This window comes from Chanodichthys erythropterus, chromosome 15, assembly GCF_024489055.1.
Source record: "Chanodichthys erythropterus isolate Z2021 chromosome 15, ASM2448905v1, whole genome shotgun sequence".
NCBI classification, from domain to species: domain Eukaryota; kingdom Metazoa; phylum Chordata; class Actinopteri; order Cypriniformes; family Xenocyprididae; genus Chanodichthys; species Chanodichthys erythropterus.
In genome coordinates, this window is record NC_090235.1 from 11,341,933 (window position 1) to 11,362,778 (window position 20,846).

At 37.8% G+C, this 20,846-nt stretch overlaps 3 protein-coding genes across 9 annotated transcripts in view; 1 reads left to right on the forward strand and 2 right to left on the reverse strand.

The window, feature by feature from the left end:
* The window catches only part of hycc1 (hyccin PI4KA lipid kinase complex subunit 1), a 47,662-nt gene extending 38,640 nt beyond the window's left edge, over positions 1 to 9,022 (reverse strand). Inside the window, exon 1 of the transcript XR_010897254.1 lies at positions 8,898 to 9,022. The gene's annotated coding sequence lies outside the window, so the exon portion shown is untranslated. The remainder of the gene's footprint in view (positions 1 to 8,897) is intronic.
* Positions 1 to 20,846, forward strand: part of cdca7b (cell division cycle associated 7b) — a 42,464-nt gene that overhangs the window by 13,462 nt on the left and 8,156 nt on the right. For 2 of the 5 annotated variants that reach the window (XM_067410921.1, XM_067410925.1), the window contains exon 2: positions 8,242 to 8,295. The exons of 2 other annotated variants lie outside the window; for them this stretch is intronic. In XM_067410921.1, the coding sequence (XP_067267022.1) occupies positions 8,242 to 8,295 (54 nt within the window). Of the gene's footprint in view, positions 1 to 8,241; positions 8,296 to 20,211; positions 20,307 to 20,846 lie in introns of those variants that run through there. One more of the 5 variants, XM_067410923.1, reaches the window with a different exon arrangement.
* On the reverse strand, positions 10,190 to 15,798 carry si:ch73-345f18.3 (myosin heavy chain, clone 203). Of its 3 annotated transcripts, none has more exons than XM_067412262.1 (5): positions 15,631 to 15,798; positions 12,920 to 12,980; positions 12,747 to 12,827; positions 11,486 to 11,695; positions 10,190 to 11,081 (listed from the first exon to the last, which is right to left on the reverse strand). In XM_067412262.1, exons 1-5 carry the CDS (start codon positions 15,745 to 15,747, stop codon positions 10,711 to 10,713), a joined length of 840 nt encoding a protein of 279 aa, XP_067268363.1. In that variant the 5' UTR covers positions 15,748 to 15,798; the 3' UTR covers positions 10,190 to 10,710. The 3 variants fall into 3 exon arrangements, with proteins under 3 accessions (XP_067268363.1, XP_067268365.1, XP_067268364.1); XM_067412264.1 differs by having other exon boundaries at positions 12,792 to 12,827; positions 15,631 to 15,795; XM_067412263.1 differs by having other exon boundaries at positions 11,486 to 11,698; positions 12,792 to 12,827; positions 15,631 to 15,793.

Genomic DNA, 20,846 nt, shown 5'->3' on the forward strand with positions numbered 1-20,846 from the left:
GTCACTTTACCTCAGTTAATTCCAGCCGCTGAATTTGGCATCTCAGCCGTATTTGTGCTCGATTATTTTATACAATTATAAAATATGGCTTGCTGCATAATACTCGAGACTGTGTGTCTGTGTATATGTGCGTTCATGCGGAAGAAACAGAACACACGTTGTTGGATCGTGGCATTGGCTAAAAGTTTAGTTTTTGTGAGATTTACTACAAAGACAATACCAGGAGGATATACAACTCTGACAGCACTGCTTGGATATTATAACTAAAACTGCTGCACTATTTTGAAAAAAATATACTTTGGACACGGGCTCTTTTGTTTGTTAGATACGATCGTATACAGTTTTACAACATAAACGCTGCTCAGATTGCATTATTTCTTGAAGAACGATGACAGAGAGCAAAACATTCAGAAGAAATGTTATGCAAACAATGGATAATATATCAATATTTCATGGACAAAAAGTACCGTTTTTTGTTTTGCAATGGACATTTATATTTTACCCAAGTGCCACAGATTGGATTCATCTCATCTTCATCTCTATTATTAAGGTATGAAGTCCCATTTTGATTTTCCATGTTGTTATTTGCACACCCAACACATATTACTTAAAAAAAAAAAAAAAAAAAAAAAACACCGTAGATTGACAGTAAACCTTTAGAACTTTCTGATGATAAAACTTATCTTCATTAATAATTTAGATAGTAAAGTAAAGCTCTCAGCTAAGATGGCCGCGGCCTCATTTACGCGTCAAAACTGCTGTTCAGAAATCTATGGGTGACGTCACGGACACTACGTCCATATTTTTTTTACAGTCTATGGCGAGAACGCGTAGCTGGTATTGTTGTATCAAAACTAGGGCTGGGTATCGTTCAAAAATTTTCGATACCGAGACGATACCGATACCTTGACTTCGATACCGATACCTAAACGATACCTTTTTCGGTACCAGTTTTAAAAAATCTGTTTAAACAAGATTACATAACCTCAAAAAAATCTTTGGTTTTATATTTTAACTTTGTTGACTTTTTATCAGACTCAAAGACTCATCTCCTGTCCTGAGCCACTGCGGGGAATAAAAAAAGCACAAATTAACAAAATTTACCCAACACAATAAATCAGTGCAAATAGTTTTAATAAAGTTTAGTTTTCAATGCAAAAAATTAAGTATGTGAGGCTCTTTTTAAATCACTCAGCAATTGTTCTTCAAAAAATTAATTATTATTAACAAGATCAAAGCGGAAGTAAGAGTGACGCAAGTTCGTTGCGTCTTACCGTGAAATAAGAGTTCTGTGTCTTCATTAAAATCAACACAATGATTCAGCTCTCATCCACCCGCAATTAATTTTAATGTTATTTTTTTTTTAATTACTTGGCCCGACCTGCAAATTATCCGCAGTATCAGGAGGGCGCTGATACCTCTTTTTCAGCAGAATTGTTCGCGTTCTGGAGCCAGAGGCAGAGCCTGTGCTCGTGCAGGCGAACTAGAGGCCGTCATGAACCGGTCGCGTGTTTCCATAGACTTGAGGGACGAACGCTGATGTAAAGCTGCTGTGTGTTGTACCTGTCCATAACTAGTCTAAAAAACATTGCGCGTTCCGCTGTTTCTGCAGGCAGTGCTACACTTTTGTTTTCTGTTAACAGTATCTGTAGTGAACCGGCTGCTCACATAAACAGCCGTTTCTCACCCGTCCATTCGGAGATAAACTGAAAACGAAACCGTTGATTCAATCGCCCTCTCGCACATAGGGTCTCTCTCGCACGTATAGTTTTATATATTTAGATATAAATAACAATGTAGCGCAACGTTACTTGCTCTTCAACGAGACAGCGAAAGCATTTCTCCGCGCCTCTCCTCGATCGGCTCCATTCTGAGGTACCGAATGACAAGACACTTTTCGATACTCGGTAGTATCGAGGCAGTTCGATCGGTACCTAAAAAGTATCAAGTTCGGTACCCAGCCCTAATCAAAACTGCAGAAAACGCAAACAGTGACTAGCTTCATCTTAAGATTATCCGACTCAAACTTGAGCCTGATCAGATGAAAGCTCAAAATAGTATGTACGGTGGAAATTGCAATCACAGTGTGCATTTCATTAGAAGGGGAAAAAATAATTATTTCTAGGCCACTTGGTTCAAAAGTTATTAGCTAAGGGTACGTGAGAAATTGAGCTGCTGGGAGCACTCAAAGGAAAAGAAAAACTCAATTTTATTAAGGCTGCAGATAAGAAGGCAGCACAAATCTCTCATTTTTCTCAGAGCCGTGAGCGTGCTGTCAAATCAGCAATGAGTTATAAACCTCTTATTCTTAATGACAGCTCTGCGTTTGTGCTCTGAAGGGCTGGACCCCGAGGATGCTGGAGACGCTGTCAGTGCCAATTACAAGACACACACTCTAACACATTACAACCACTGACATTTGAATATTTGCACTTCCTGTCTCTTCAGACTGTATCGTATTGATTTGAATCACAGATTAATGAACTGCCTGTGGGTCATGTATGTAGACCAGAGAGTGGACGTCCACCAGAACACTGACAGTAATGAAACTTCCCAGCACAAACAGACCTCGTTCACACATTAATAAGCATCTGTGTGTGCACAGTCTTAATAAAGTGCCATTTAAAGGCCAGACATGTAGCAGACATCACTGCTCAGGGAGGAAAATCCAAACCACAGAGGCTGGAATGATAACAGTGAAAGAGAAAAAAGTATAACTCCCTTAAGGGCTGAGTTAGTGGAACGGCAGTGATGCATTACTATACGTTTGACTATCGGCTAAAGTCTGTACCAATTTACAGCTTATTTCTGCCCAAGAATAACAGGAAAAGACTTAAACTGTTTGTTTAATCCTAGAACTATGTTACAGTAAACAAGTCATTTTGGTATGGCTTTCCAGATTATGTTCTCTACCCCACATGACAGCATGAAACAACATTTTACTATTCTTTCTTAATTCGTTCATTCTCTATCAAAATGTGCTGCAGCAAACACACCAAGCCAGCATTATTATATACCCGCGCGATACATCTGAAGGCACACGTTTTCATCACCCATTGGAAAAGTGCTGATAAATAACTGAACAACAAACAGTAACAATATATCCAAGTCTTACCTTGTGATCATCTTTGTGGCATTTAATTAAAAAAAAAGCGATCAATTAATCCAAAGAGGAGCTGCAGTGTTGCACAGCTGTCAAAAGAATTGCTTGCTGTCCCTTTTCAATAAGTACACATTTCCATGTCCTTTTCATGCTAACCAAGATAACTAGCAAATGGACTGAACGGACAATTCCATACGCATTTTATGACCCTCTCCGACTCATTTCCACATATTGGTTTGTTGAGTCGGGGTGCCTTATTATATCGCCTTATCACAAACGACACATATACGGGAATATTGTTCTTTGTGTTGTTAACTGTAATACTTGTTTATACATGGGTTGTGTTACCGCCGACATTCCATTACCCATCATTGCTTGAGAACAGCAACTTAAATAGCTCAAAATACACAGCACTTGTTTTTTCTCATGACTGTCCCTGCATTCCAAATGGTATAATGTTATATAATTTCAAAATAATAGTTTTTAATTAAATTAATGATTCAAGTAATATTTTGTGTGCTTTATTAGACATTTTTGAAGTAGAAATCAGTTTTGATATTTCAAAGCCCTGTTAATTACAATAACTAGCTGAAAGAACTATTGCTAAAAATGTTGCAAGACTTGACTGGGACCCCAAAGACGTGAGCCATGACTTGGACCTCAAAGACTTGAACCTTGACTTGGACCCCAAAGACTTGAGCCATCACTTGGACCCCAAAGACTCGAGCCATGACTTGGACCCCAAGGGCTTGAGCCTTGACTTGGACCCCAAAGACTCGAGCCATGACTTGGACCCCAAAGACTCGAGCCATGACTTGGACCCCAAAGACTCGAGCCATGACTTGGACCCCAAGGGCTTGAGCCTTGGCTTGGACCCCAAAGGCTTGGACCTTGACTTGGATTGTACCTTTAAGAGACTTGTGAACATGTCTGTTTCAAAGTAGGGCTGGCCAATATAGCTATATACTGTATAACATTTGCTCAAAAAGTGAAATGTAAAAAGGTATTTTCCACACTGGTTTTGACTAAATTAACAGGAAGAATGATGTTTCATCATTTTAATTTCTATCCACCAATAGAACAATGTATAATTATTAGGGTTGGGCATTGGTTTCACAAAACAATTTGATTCCAATTCACAAGCTCTTGATTCAATTACATTTAGATTTCTTTAGATTAGGGCTGGGCAGGATATCGAGTCTGTAATCGATATTTTTTTTTATAAACGATATAGGATGAGGCAATACTGTTTATCGATATAAGTTAATATTATTAGTGCAAATGAAAAATAAAAGAGGACACAGAGTGAGCTGCTGCAGAGAACGTGCATAATCCAAATTGTCCTAAGCATGAGACATGCTTTATATTAAGGGCTTCAAACTAACTCATAATATATAGTTAACACAGAGTTTAAAGCGCATTGCCTTGTCAGATGCTGTGACAAATTCTTGCGCTGTTTAAAACATTTGAAACGTAGTGTTTTCCTCAGTGCATAACTTACATTTTACAGGTATATTCTGCAGCTTTAAATGTTAGAAAGTCTTGCAAATACTTCCATTTTGCTGTCAGGAGTGGACAAGCCTTCTGCAAGCGAATCTCCACTAAACTTCACAGACATCAGTGAACGAGCAAACTCAATAATTCTGACTAAAATATACATTTTGCTAAAATATTTGCTAAAACATTTTCGTGTTTTTTTTTAAGCTTTGATTGTGTTTATAGTGTGCAATATAACATGTGTTCATGTTTCGCGTGTAAAAAAACACAGTATTTTTCACATAATTTACTTATCTGTATACCGCTGTTTCTACTGTCATAAAAACGGGCTGATGACTTCCTTGTTCTATGAAGTCCCTCCTTCAGAAATACGTAACGAGTTCTGATTGTGTCAGCGGTTCCTGTGTTGTGATTCGACAGCAGCTTAGCGCTCCTTGCCCGGAAAGGTCACGCCTCTTTCCATAACGTGTGCTGCACATAGTTTTACATGTGGATTATTGTGGTGTTGTGCCGAATAGGGCTGGGTATCGTTCAAAAATTTTCGATACCGAGACGATACCAATACCTTGACTTCGATACCGATACCTAAATGATACCTTTTTCGGTACCAGTTTTATAAAATATGTTTAAACAAGATTACATAACCTCAAAAAATATAAAACCAAATATTTTTTTAACTTTTTTTCAGACTCAAAGACTCATCTCCTGAGCCACTGCGGGGAATAAAAAAAGCACAAATTAAAAAAATTTACCCAACACAATAAATCAGTGCAAATAGTTTTAATAAAGTTTAGTTTTCAATGCAAAAATTAAGTATGTGAGGCTCTTTTTAAATCACTCAGCAATTGTTCTTCAAAAAATTAATTATTATTAACAAGATCAAAGTGGAAGTAAGAGTGACGCAAGTTCGTTGCGTCTTACCGTGAAATAAGAGTTCTGTGTCTTTATTAAAATCAACACATTAATGATTCATCTCTCATCCACCCGCAATAAATTTGAATGTAATTTTTTTTTTTTTTATTACTTGGCCCGACCCGCAAATTATCCGCAGTATCAGGAGGACGCTGATACCTCTTTTTCAGCAGAATTGTTCGCGTTCTGGAGCCAGAGGCAGAGTCATGAACCGGTCGCGTGTTTCCATAGACTTGAGGGACGAACGCTGATGTAAAGCTGCTGTGTGTTGTACCTGTCCATAACTAGTCTAAAAACATTGCGCGTTCCGCTGTTTCTGCAGGCAGTGCGACACTTTTGTTTTCTGTTAACAGTATCTGTAGTGAACCGGCTGCTCACATAAACAGCCGTTTCTCACCCGTCCATTCGGAGATAAACTGAAAACGAAACCGTTGATTCAATCGCCCTCTCGCACATAGGATCTCTCTCGCGCGTATAGTTTTATATATTTAGATATAAATAACAATGTAGCGCAACGTTACTTGCTCCTCAACGAGACAGCGAAAGCATTTCTCCGCCCCTCTACTCTGCTCCATTCTGAGGTACCGAAATTTGGTACCGAATGACAAGACACTTTTCGATACTCGGTAGTATCGAGGCAGTTCGATCGGTACCTAAAAAGTATCGAGTTCGGTACCCAGCCCTAGTGCCGAATGAACACAAAAGACAATAATTCCCGAGAGACTGAACTCTTTAATCTCCACAAGCAGCGACAGAAAATGTACAACGTTAGCACTCACTCAGAAGAGTACCTCATACGGAAAACAGCCATATACATAAACATGGTCCCCTCTTGTGGCCATTATGTGCACTGCAGTCCAACATTAACTATTGCAGTAAGGATACCACAATTATAATTTTCTGGATCCGAGTTAAACATAAATTGTAACCATTGATCTCTAAGTACAGCGTCCCTGGGAAGGCCAAACAAAGGTGATTGGACTGCTGGGTGAAAATAACAGCGTTTCGACGACATGGCGACAAACACACTCTACAAACGCAACTCTTGCTCTTCTCCGTGGGAGTGCAACAAGACCGCGCCCCTTTTTTGTGTATTCCTGTGGGCGGAGGTTATTCAAAAAACTGTTTTAGTGACATCATTAAAGAAGGAAGTAGAGGGATGTAGTCCAAACTGGCCGTTCGATGTAGGCGACTTCTGTTAAATAAAATATCTCGCTTGGCATTGAACTTTGAGCTTTAAAATTTTACAGATTTTATTTATACTCTAACAACAACATTACACACTAACTAAAGTTTGAAACATGGGATCACGAAGAATGGGACCTTTAATCTCAGATGAGTGAATGTGTTCCTCCTACTACCAGTTAACGTTTTTGTTTTTATTTTATTTTAGGGTGCGTTCACACTTGTAGTTCGGTTCATTTGGTTCATTTGGTCCGGACCAAAAAAACAAACAAACAAAAAAAAAAAACATTTAGTCCTGGTTCGATTGGTGTTCCGATTGGCAATTTTATCACCGAACCAAAAGATACCGAACCTAAAGGCATAGGGATACGTTCACAACCTGACTGGTTGGATTTTATGACATATTGGCTATTTTGAGACAGAACTTACCAAACATCCAAAACAATGCTGTGTGCTGAGGTAAATGCTCTTGTTGTGTGTGCGTAGCCTACATATGATGGTATTTTGGCCAGCTCGGAACTCGCGAAGAGCTTATATAATATGTAAAGGGGTCAAAACAGTGGCGGGAATCCCTCCGTCACACACAAACGATCTGCTGAGACGCGCATCTGATGCCTATGATGGGCAAATTGGCGTCTATGATGAGAAAAACCGATATGCGTGAGGATTCTGTCCTTTTTAGAGTCTCATCTTCCTGTCTTTTGTCCGTGTTGCATTCATATATCATTCGAACCGCACCAGAGTTCTTTTGGAAGCAGACCCAGACCCATCTTTTCAGCGGTCTCGGTCCGCTTGTTTGGTGCGCACCAGGGTTTGGATGGCAGCGTTCACACATGCTCAAATGAACCACACTAACAGAGCAATCGAATTTTAATTGATTTAATCGTTTTAATCGAATCAAACATGCCAAGTGTGAACGCACCCTATAATTAACAAAGCACAAGGCATACTGCAATTACAATTAATGTTTAGTGATGTTGTGTTCACTCAACTGAAAACAGCATACACTAAAAGATCAATTTTGGGATTTAAAAATCAATATTGGTTCACCAATATTGATTTCTTGCTTTTAATCAATCTTCATTTTGTCAACAGACTGTAGATATCTAGTTTACTTTCTACTAAGTGCCACAAACTCAATATTTCAGCATCTTTAATGCCACTAACCCAGCAAATCCAATAACTCAACAGTGATTTCAACCAGCTCTTGTCATTTCTGGCTACAGTACGCCTCAGACAGTCAATAAACAGACTGTTGCCGGAGCAATCTGAGCCTGAAACTACTGAAACTGTCAGTGAAACCTATGAGTGATGATCAGCTGTTCTCTGCTCTCATCTACTCCAGATGATCACAAAACATGCTATAATAACAGAAAAACTCATTTGTACAGCTGTGCTCAGAAGAACACCAGCCATATCAGCATGCATCTAATCTGCTGTCAGATGAGCGGACACAAATGATTTTATACAAACAGACTGGACTCTTATCTCTCATATGATAGAGGTCATTTCCTTTTATAATCCCGTCGTTCCTTTAAAAACAGGTTGATCATCTGCCTTGCAGTGACGGGAAGGAAAGAAAACCGTGTGACTATTGTGTGAGTGTGCACACTCATATTACACAACTTAAAGACATACAGACTGCATGCACACACACTCAAAAACGCACAAGGCAAAAAAGCACTTACACACTCACCTACATGCATGCATGCATGCATACACTCAAACATGTAACACAGAAAACCATGCAGTGAGCATGTACACACACACACACGTTACACAAACCTATGCACATATGTACATGTAAATAAGCACTAACTCATGCATAAACATAAATATACTCAAATAAACCCATGCACACACGTACATACATTCAGAAATACACATACATACATACATATATATATATGTATGTGCATGCATCCACGCGCGCGCGCATGCACACACTTCAGCAATGACAGCTCGTGCATAAACTGTGTTGCCAACTGCTTAAAACAGCAAAAGCAATGTCAGTCCTTCATCAACCTTTCTCATCTAACATGTCCACATCTGTGTGTGCTCATATGAAGTTTGCAAAGACACACATAAAAGAGCTCAGTTTGTTCAGTCAGACACATGAGATGAACCGCCACGCCATCGGTGCATGTACACGAGACATATTCAAAGCTTTCACGAAGGCTGTTTTTGAATACATACTCACTTATCATGCTATTTGCACAGCCTCTCTCCCGCTCGTCTCGTTTATGTCTCAATTAGTCCATTAACGCTGAAATATCTGAACACACGCGAGTCCTTCAGCAGTACTTTCACGCACTTCAGTCTAACATGGAGCGAGTTAGAATTTCTGATTGACAACAGCACGGGCCAATGGCGGAAGAGCATATAAAACTCAGCGTCGCGTCCACAAATAGCAGCCAATCAAATGATCCCGGAGGCGGTGCCATACGGTTTCCACTAGCGAGGTAGACTGTGTCTGTTGTAACTACTGTTAAATGTATTCAGTAATGTGCCATGCGTAATTCATGATGGTATAGACATGTCCTTAATTAGATTATATAACTTCATACATTTGATTTTAAATATTTAAAAAATAATAAACTGCATACAAATAAGTCCTATCATAATTAAAAACCTAAGGAAGATAGCATTGCAGTCCTACAAACTACTATGGTGATGATACCATGGTATATCATACTTTGTTTGCATGATATTCATGCACATATTCTGTTACTTTAACAGTATATTTTGTTTACCATAGTGCTTTTTTGTTAGAGATGTTTAATTCACTTTATAAACATGTCCTACATAACATTATATAAGAATATCTCTACAATTGTTATAGGATTATCAAGGATAAGTATAATTACTGCCCTAAAAACACTGTGATGGTCTATTTTGCAGGGAATTGTATCAGATATTAAGACTATGCTACTTATGCATGATAAATGGGTGAATTCAGGTTGATTGGGACACTTTTGCCATTGAGATCACTGGGGAAAAGTGTCCCAATCAACCTGAATTCACCTACTATAGTACTGAATGATTACCATGTTCATGTACTATGGTATTTTGAATTACTCCTTTCATATCCATAAGCTGAATTGGGCATGTACCATTCGGGGTTATTATACTAAAACTAAAACCATAAACCGTTTCTTGAAATGAATGCAGCCCTCTGGAGGATCAAGTATTTGGAGAATGGATGGTTGAAATAAAATTAAATATTAAAAAAACCTTGCCAAGGCAACATTACTGATTTTAGTTTTACTTGAAATACTAAAATAACAAACTATATAACCTAAAATTAATAAATAAATAAATAATATATGGAAAATATTTTTTAAAAAACTAATAAAATTGACAAAAACACACATCAAAATTACTAAAATTAGAAAAAAAAAATAGAAATAAAATAAAATAATGTTTAACTTTTATTTATATTCTATGCTGCAACAAAAAACATTCAGACAATAACTAGAAAAAAAGGTTAATATGTGTTTATTTAACAGGAAAAATCATTCTAACATAAAAAATAGTGATTCAATTACAAAATAATACTTACAATTCTAAAATATAGAAAAAAACATTGCAAGATTGTTTTTCATCAATATGCGGACTGATCCTGAACAAGTATGAAAGTGCTTTTAGAAACAAAACTGGCTCATTTGTGGAAAAACTCATTAGGAAATACACAAAAGGCCTCAAAAATAAAATAACAAATGTCTTCTCTTCTCTATTTTTGTCCCTTCTTTATGCTTTCCAAAGTATAACTATTTGCTAGTTTTCTGAAGACGCTAAAATGACTATTTTTCTCCCTATTATGTCCATTTATATTTTTATTTTAGATCTTTAATAACTTTTAAATAACCACAAATATTAGTCCTTCATCAGCGTAGCATTGCTTGCACTAATGCTCTGTATTATACTGGTCAGGATTTATGGACTATAATATCGTGTTCTTTTCTTTATTTTGAGTACAAGAACACAAAATAAGTCCTTGATATATATATATTTCACGGTTTGATCCCGGACAGCACAGCAGCCTCATTGAGAAGATTTCCAGCCTCCTTCCTGTACTTTGGACTCTTTTCTTTTGCTCTTCGTACCTCTCTGAGGTTTTCCTTCAGGTTGTCCACCAGCCTTTTCTGCTCTTGGTGTCTGGATTCAGCAGCTTCCACCTGTTTGGTCATGGTGTCCTCTGCCTTCAGAAGCCAATCGATCATTTCTTGGAGTTTAGTGGCCACAGATATGACCGCTTTGGCAGCTTTGCTCAGCTCTGTGATGTTCTCTTGTGTCCTCTTCAGGTCGTTGGGGATTTCGGCCTCTGACCTCACCATTAGAGTGAAGTCATATCCTTTAACCTCCAGAATGATGTGGCAGTTCGCTAATGGAGGGAAAGTGAGACACAAATTAAGAGAGTACTCGATAATAAAGGAAATAACAGTGAAGGATGTGACTTGAAAATTAAGGTTACAGATTCAGTCTTCGGTAGGAATGATGAAATCATTTCTGAACCGTTGTGTCATGTATTCTTGAGCAAGACACCAAAATCATTTACTTTATATACAAAGAGTATTCTGAATGGCTAATTAAATGTACCTTATGCTTTTTTTTATCCTTTTTATGTATCATATTAATCCTAGATAGACTATATTTGTAATACTACATTGTGTTTTGCAAGAAGTTTCTTGAATATTTTGTGAAGCACTGACTGCTCTGGGATGAATTCTCCCGTCATGCTGACGTGTGCAGGCTGTGCCCCCTGCAGGCCGTGTGTGAGGGTCTTACCATGTTCCTCCTTGATTTTCTTCAGGCATTGAGACAGACTGTCATTAGTTGGGCATTTGTAGCGATTTGCAACAGTCTGAAGCTTGTTCTTCATAGTTTCATAGTCCTCATGCTGTTTGTTGTACGTTTCGGCAACATCACTGAAACGCTCATCGAGGTCACCCACACCAACACGTCGGGCTTCAAACCTGTCGGTCTTCTTAACTGCATCTGCTAGAAGATAGATAGATAGATAGATAGATAGATAGATAGATAGATAGATAGATAGATAGATAGATAGATAGATAGATAGATAGATAGATAGATAGATAGATAGATAGATAGATAGATAGATAGATAGATAGATAGATAGATAGATAGACAGACAGACAGACAGACAGACAGACAGACAGACAGACAGACAGACAGACAGACAGACAGACAGACAGACAGACAGACAGACAGACAGACAGACAGACAGACAGATAGATAGATCGATAGATAGATAGTTCGATCGATAGATAGATAGTTCGATCGATAGATAGATAGTTCGATCGATAGATAGATAGATAGTTCGATCGATAGATAGTTCGATCGATAGATAGATAGATAGATAGATAGATAGATAGATAGATAGATAGATAGATAGATAGTTCGATCAATCGATAGATAGTTCGATCGATAGATAGATAGATAGATAGATAGATAGATAGATAGATAGATAGATAGATAGATAGATAGTTCGATCAATCGATAGATCGATAGATAGATAGTTCGATCAATCGATAGATAGATAGATAGATAGTTCGATCGATAGATAGATAGATAGATAGTTCGATCAATCGATAGATAGATAGATAGATAGATAGATAGATGGAAAGATCAATCGATAGATATATAGATAGATAGATACATGATAGATACATAGATAGATAGATACATAGATAGATCAATCGATAGATCAATTGATAGATAGATAGATAGATAGATAGATAGATAGATAGATAGATAGATAGATAGATAGATAGATAGATAGATAGATAGATAGATAGATAGATAGTTCGATCAATAGATAGATAGTTCGATCAATCGATAGATCGATCGATCAATCGATGGATGGATAGATAGATCAATAGATAGATAGATAGATAGATAGATAGATAGATAGATAGATAGATAGATAGATAGATAGATAGATAGATAGATAGATAGATAGATAGATAGATAGATAGATAGATAGATAGATAGATAGATAGATAGATTGATTGATTGATTGACAGACCAGTTTTTCTTGGCGTATATAGATTATGGAGGCCTTGAAACTGACCATTAGCTGGATGTGATGTTCTTGCAGATTGTATTTCTAGACAAACACAGACAGACAGACGGGAGATGTAGATGTGAGTGATCGGACCTATTCTTCTAGGAGGAGATTATAGAGACCATAAAACTGACCATTAACTGCTGGACCAGATTCTGTTCGTGTTTTTCTGTTTGACTGGAGCAAAGGTTCTCTCTGTAAGTAATGGAAAAGTTATAATAAAACCAAATATATATATATATATATATATATATATATATATATATATATATATATATATATATATATATATATATATATATATATATATATATATTTCATCCAAAAATGAAATTTCTGCCATTTATTACTCACCCTCATGTCGTTCCACACCAGTAAGACCTTCCTTCATCATTGGAACAGAAATTAAGATATTTTTTGATGAAATCCGATGACTCAGTAAGGCCTGCATCACCAGCAATAACACTCCCTTTTTCAATGGCCATAGAGCTACTAAAACATATTTAAATCAGTTCATGTGACTACAGTGGTTCAACTTTAAAGGTGCTAAAGAGGATGTTTTGTTTTATACATTTTTGCAATATTACTTGTTTACTGTCTTTTACTACTTACTGTCTTTACTAACTGATAAAAGACTATTTATTAGGTGCACTGAAAGTAATAATATTAATATACATCATCTGTGCACGAGGTAGGGCCTTAAAAACATCAGCCAATCATTTAAGCGATCATCGCGTAAACGATTGGCCCTCTGGCTTGTCAATCACTGCCGTGACGTTCCTTGTGAGAGACTAGCGTGGCTGCGCGCTCCAGTAACTTTCCACACTCCACAGGCACCGCATGCAATGTTTTTGTCAGGAGACAGGAGTAACAACTGCAGATTATGAGTTACCTGCGGTGAGTCCGACATAATGAATCCACTAACATGACACAGCGAATGCCGGTGGTAAACACTCGGGTTCCAATACTTGTGCACGAGTTTTGGGAGGCGTTCTCTTGAAAGGAGGGGGGTTGTTCTTACGCATGCGCTCATTTCAAAAACTCAGTAACGGTCTTTGGATTCTCAGTTGACGAAAAGATCCTCTTTAGCACCTTTAATATTATAAAGCGACAAGAATATTTTTTTGTGTGCGTTTCAAACTGCCAAAATCACATGATTTCAGTAAGCGATGCTTTGTTACATCATAAGTGTTTTGAAACGTCAATAGTTCACGTGACTTTGGCAGTTTGATACGCGCTCTGAACCACTGATTCGAAACAAAAGATTTGTAAAGCTTCATGAAGCAGTCATTTGTCCTATCAGATATTGTGGAATAAAGTCGCTATTTTGGTATTTCTGCCGCACAAAAAGTATTCTCATCGCCTTATAATATTAATATTGAACCACTGTAGTCACATGAACTGTTTTAAATATGTTTTTAGTAGCTTTCTTGGCATCTGAAAGTGTTAATTATCTTGCCTCACTGAGCCATCGGATTTCATCAAAAAATATCTTAATTTGTGTTCTGAAGATGAATGAAGGCCTTACGGGTGTGGAACGACATGAGGGTGAGTAATTAAAGGTACAATTTGTGATATTTTTTTCCGCTAGAGGTCGCTAGAAGCCTATTCAAAACAAAGGCGTAGTTTGATGACGCCAAGTTTTAGAGCGGAAACTTGGGACATGTGGTCTCCATCTCAACGGACGGTGCAAAAGAATAGGGATTGGAGTCTGGAAGGACTCATGTTCGTGGATGTGATTATTAACGTTACTGTAGTATGAAGCAGAGCAGGACCGAGTGTTGCGGGAGCTGAACGAGGAGCTGGAGCGATTGATCAACACACGCCTCACGAGCAGCAGGACTTTTATTATGACACAGTCGCCGGCGCCGCTTCCGCTTTTCCGGTCATGAGTTTACGGGAGCTGTCCTTGTCGACAGAACCAGCGGCAGATGGTAAACAGTAATTATGTTTCATAAATAAGTAACACAATCCACCATAAAACGTGCAAGAAGTAAATAAGGAACTGCTTGAAGCGAGCTAGTGGTTTGCTGGACGCTAGACTCTACTTCCGCATTTGTCCACGGCACTGTTGTCATGTGGTTTCTACGTCAGTAAAGGCGGTAACAAAGGTAACTGACGTCATTGACAGGCGACTGCACTGCCCCGGGTCACTGTTTAGAAAGGGAATTTTCTCATGATTTACAAGTCGTTGAAAACATTAGAGATATTGTTTGTAATCAGCTGGACAAACTATATAACACTAGCTTAGTGGTTTTTTGATATTTTACTGAAAAAAAGTTACATATTGTACCTTTAATGATGTAATCAATTTTCATTTTTGGATGAACTAACCCTTTAAAGAAGAGAAAGACTTCTCTGAAGGCATCAAAACTTTTAAATGAATAAACTTCTGTTTCACTGATTACCAATTAGACTTGCACAAATTAAAAACAGAAACAAACAACCGTTCAATTCGAAATATTTCCACATACTTTTCTTTTACTAAAATCATATTCTTGCTTAATATTTACTTTCCTCTATGACAAGCTCCACAGTGACCTACTTTACAGTAAGTGTAAAGGCTTGTGTCCTGAACCACTGGAGCGTGAAAACTGATAGAAAAAGACAAATCTACTAGACCGACATACTGAAACAGTTTATATAGTCAGTGTTAGACTACGTGTTCCATATCTAAAACTGTGAAGAAGAAGAAGAAGAACGTCAAAGCTTTTGTCTTGTATAAGTCCACCTGATATGACTTGCTCCGAGTTTAAGATTTCATATCTAACAGGCTACATTTTTTGTTTTTTTGTTTTAAATCCACTGCAAAATCAAACAAGCCAAATCATAAACCCACTCTTACCTCATCATCTCCGCTGGGACAGGAACAACAACATCCCATTTTCAGGACGCAGGAGTTTTCATTCCCATAAAAACGCTTAAAATGAAAGTTGTGCGTTCGCAGTGACGTCACGGTCATGTGCTCCACATGACCGACAGGTGCATTAGTTCACCTGAAATGACAGAAACAAAGCGTGTGCATGTATATCGTCTTATTTCTCCTCGTCAGCCTGGTTTTATTTAACTATATGTGCTATTTTCGTGTCATTAATGTTCTATGTTGTTTTGTCAATAGGCTAAAGTACAAAAACAAACCCGTCATAGCAAAAGACAATCTTCCCAAACTCGTTTAACCACCGAGAGATTCTTATAACATGACACGTGCTGCTTTCATTTAAAGTTTACGCAACAGTTTGAACAGACAAAAAAATAATGACATTATATTTATATTTATATTCAGGAGAAGATTTTTAAGAAAATAATACGGTAATAATGTTCATATTTTCAACATGAGACTGAGAGCCCATTAGCATAATAGCAGTTCTCTACAATAGCCGCTAGGGGTCGCCATCGAATCACTTTTAATGCGCTCTGCTTTCTTATAAAATTGTACCATACTTTCTTCAAGTTTATCTTGAATACATTTTGTTGCTTACTTTCTTATTGAACTGAATTATAACTCTGCCTGCTTTTTTCAAAACGTTTTCATGGCTCTGAAATACAAACCAGAGCGTATAATAGCCATTTAGGCTAGATATAATCATGACCCATTCCATCAGAAGGTGAAGGGTGCACTAGACTAGTGAACATTGCTTGCTTGGTTTGCTTCTTGCCCCAAAGTGCAGCTAGTTTGGATTTGAGACACGCACAGACAAGAAAAACTGTCTAGGTAGGCAGCTCACTTGACTTTAAAACACATGATGCTGTTTAGTTAGCTCAGTTGGTGTCTCTGCGCTCACGCATCATGCAGCAGCTAGGATTTGTGACACGGCCACTGACTGGTTTGTCTTTGACTTTGCTTGCCAAGTGCTTGAAAACACAAAAGAAAGCAGCTAAACAAAGCTTAACCAGCTGTTGGTAATTTGCCTTCTTTATGTGCCGCTACCTGCTGTGAAATGGCGCGCTGCGCGGGTGGGCCGCGCGCACTGTGATTTCCCGCGCGCATCGCGCCGGTACCGTATCATTTCGCTGTCATCCGCGCGCTCGTTTGCTGAGCGCATAAGTGAAGGTTTGCGGAATAAAGCAGTATTGATGGGGGACGTCTCCGGATGCAGGTGTTTGTGCTGACAAACGAGAAAAAGCGCTTCACTAGCTACTAATTGAGCAGAAAACATGGGGAAAAAAGAATGAGACGTGCATTATCTGTGGGCGAAGAGACGCGCATCCAACCAGAGCCATCACACGTCAAACAACAATAGCGCTCAGGATAGATGAGGCTTAGCTTAATGACTTTATAAATCATTTAATTCATTTACAACAGAAAACGTGCTTCATGCACACTCCTACATATGATGAAAGTGACTATATAGAGAAGCAGAAACAAAGCAAAACTTGTGAGCAGCTTCAGCATGTCGGGCATCACAGCAACAGGGGTTTTCATGGGTCCTGGGAAAGAAAAAACAGTGTAAAAAATGAAACTAAACTAAATAAATAATCATATTAGAATTAGAGCTTTCTACCCAGACATCTTTTTTTTTTTTGGGGCAGGCCTATCGCAAACTCCTAGTGAGCCAAAAAGGCATTTTGGGCATGTTAAAGTCAATATAAAACGGAAGTTTCAGTGGTCCTTTTCCCCCTATTGTGACGTATATCCAAGTGAAACGGCTTCTTGAACAAGAAAAAATGTAGGGCGGGGCTTGTCCATCGGAAATCGATTGGATGTTTTTGTCGATTGCTATTGGTGGATCTCTTGTGAGTGACAGGTTGCCCCGCCCTCGCGCCGGTGAACATGTCATCAGAGAAGTTATTTTGATTAAAGATTATGAAGAGACATGTTTTTATTTATTTATTTATTTTTAAATAATTTATAATGAATACCACAATATAAATAAGAATTGTCCATTTTGATTTCATGGGGATTTTAAAGCCACAACATGTGCATTTTCGCTGTTAGAAGTGGCTTATTCAAAACAAAGGTGTAGCTTGATGACGCTTTGATTTCGCGGAATCAAGGGATGTGTCGTCTTCATGTCTGGTGGAAAAGAATCCGATGGGAACTGGCTAGAAATCATGTTCATGGATGAGATTATAATGTCACTGTAGTCAAGGCGGATCTATTTGTACCACATGTAGCAGACTACTTAGCCTGACGTGCACCTCTTCAAAAATGTAACAATGCGTCAATTCTATGTGGACTGAAAGTGCTGTGATTGGTCTGCTAGAACCCCTCCCTCAGGTCAAAAAACTGGTGCGGAGCAATAGGAGAAGAGCAAGCATTTTCAACTCCCATAGGAATGAAAAACGCTCTGTTTCAGGGGACACATGCAGTCCAACCGCAACAAAAGTCGTTACCTATTTGCCGCTTCTCTGCCGTTTCTATTTGTGAGCTTCTCTGACAACGTACATGACAAGCTGCTTCTTCTTCGGCCTCTGTTTTGATACTCAGCATGACCGCGGACACTGCCTACTAGTGGTCTGTATGCACGTCGACGCGGGCAACAATGCAGAAGTATAAATGAAAACAGGTGCATAGCCTATGGCGCAGAGGCTCCGGCGTAGGTCCGACGCATAAGTATATATCAGCTTTAAGAAGCAAAACAGGGCTGAGTGATGGAGCAGAAATGAGGCAAGTGCGACAAACGGCTGGAGAGCAGTGGGACTTTTATTATGCCACAGTCGCCGCTTTCACTTCTGGTCATTCGTATTTGGGGTAACGCAGCACTGTTTATCATATTAGATACATTTGTGTGTTGAAGTTGTTATAAGTGTGTTCGCTCGGCTACTATGAGACACTTGTTGCACACTGCAGTAAGCTAGATCAATATTAGTCATGGTAAAACATGGTACTTGCGGTAAATCAAGAAAACGAGATTTAAACAATAAGACTAAACGTGTTGAGCTATATGATTCGTTTTTTGACTATAAATGTATCCAAAGAGTTGTTCGTCTGTCTAATAAAACACATAATATATTAAAGCGTCTTCTGTGTTTCCATGGTTTCCACAAAATAAAACCTAAAAGCAAGGGTTACGCGGGTATGATGTCATAGGTTACGCAAGGACACGCTCCATGTCCTGATTAAAACTTCTTATGGATTTAAACATTCTTGGTAACATTTGGGATAATGAAAGTCAACCAAACAACTGTTCTAGGGTTTTTTGACCGAAACACTACTGCAGTAAGATAGATCGATTTTAGAATATCATATTAAATGCTGGATGGCTTGTGATGATAAATGGCATGCAATAAATTTTAAAACGTATTGTATGATGGAGAAAATTCTGTATTACTGTTAATAAAAATAAAGCTGCATCTGTTTATGCTATGTTAGCTATTTAACACAATAGTGTTTTTCTCTGAGGCATGGTAAAGCATGGTACTCGCAAAAAATCAAGAACATTTATTTAAACTATAAGACTAAACGTGTTGAGCTATATAACAATTCGTTTTCTGATATATCAATATATCAAATGAATATATCAAAACAGTTGTTCCCTTGTCTATTAAAACGTGTAATATTTTAAAGCGTCTTTGGTTTTTCCATGGTTTCTACAAAATAAAACCGGAAACAGAGGGTATTGCGGGTATGACGTAATTAACAGGCGACTCCTCACACGTCCCGGAGCCTTGGTTAAAATGTCAATTTTCTCACGATTTACAAATAGTTGGAAACATTAGGGATATTGTAAGTACACAAGTGAACCAAATATATAACACTGACCTAGTGGTCTTTGGATATTTTACTGCAAAAATATTACATATTGTACCTTTAAGAACATAGCGCGTGCTCTCCGAAGGCAGCATTGTAGGCTATAGTGAGCGAGATATACTAAAATTTTCATACAATCCTAAGTAGTGTGTATGGCTGCCTGCAATATACCATGTATATCTAAAGTTTAATAAGTTATATGCCGAGTTTGATCAAGGTTGGAGCTAAACTCCGCAGGAAAGACTTGAGAACCCCTAATACCATAATATATTCTGTCAAAACCAGTTTTCTGGCTCGGTGGATCGATGTTTTATAGCTGTTTTATAGGCTAATATCTTCAACGGTCCTTTGAATGTCTGTTTAGCTGCGTTTATAAATGCAATATGCACTTTATAGGTGTAATCATTACCCACGCACGCACTGTGTGAATGATATGTGTCCGCATGAGGCATTTCCCGCGAAACTGCAAAGCGCCGCATTCTGGACTGTTCCATTCTAATCGCAGGCGCGATCGCGGGGGTATTCGGTAGAGTCAACTCTCGCATTAACGTTAAGAACGGAGATTTTTTGTTTTGTATACTCTATTACATGTTTATATATGTACGACTTAAAACATATTCTGTCACTAAATCGAATTCAAAGTGAACTGCTGACGTCTTTAGTGATGGACTCAGCACACAGTCTCCCCTCCGTTTCCTCACAGCCTCCTGTCCGCTCGTGTTGTTTTTTAAACCATTCATTCATTAAAGAGTTTTAATCACACACACTGATAAGCACGAAAAATCACTTTAATTCCTAAAATGATCAAAACCCGCAAAGCGTCATTGAAGGTAAGAGCGAGAAAGATTTCCTTACACTTAAAAATGTGCTTCTAATCTTAGTGACAAACAGCGATGATAACAAAAGTTGAGTAACTGCAGTGAACACACAGAGATGCATGCAGAAAGTTAGTAGCAATGATCATCGTTTTAAAGCATATACATAATGCATATTCAGCAAATGTAGTAAAATTTGTGATTTAACTTGTGTTTAATGTAAAAATTTAGTGTTTATCTATTGTACTGCACGCGCTGATCACTTAAAAATGAAGTTTATATTGCTTTTGGTCTACTTTATTTTTAATTTATGTAATATATATTTTGATGCATACTTCCAAGTTAATATAAAAATATTAATAATAAAGGTCAAAGATCATATTAATAATTATAATGATGATAATAATAAAGGCTAAACATCATATTAATAATAATCAAGTGATTGTTTTTATTTGATGCAGTGTTATTATTATTGGGATGTATTGTAATATTAATAACAATAATTAATAGTTTTCTTTTTCTTCTTTGACATTATTGTTATGCATACTACTACTA

Excerpts from the sequence above, each read along its gene's own strand:
- si:ch73-345f18.3 (XM_067412262.1), bottom strand. The coding sequence starts at position 15,747 with ATGACCGTGACGTCACTGCGAACGCACAACTTTCATTTTAAGCGTTTT. Across the intron at positions 12,981-15,630 it reads GTCCCAGCGGAGATGATGAG|AGAGAACCTTTGCTCCAGTC; the intron begins GTAAGAGTGGGT and ends CATTACTTACAG. Across the intron at positions 11,696-12,746 it reads ATATACGCCAAGAAAAACTG|ATGCAGTTAAGAAGACCGAC; the intron begins GTCTGTCAATCA and ends ATCTTCTAGCAG.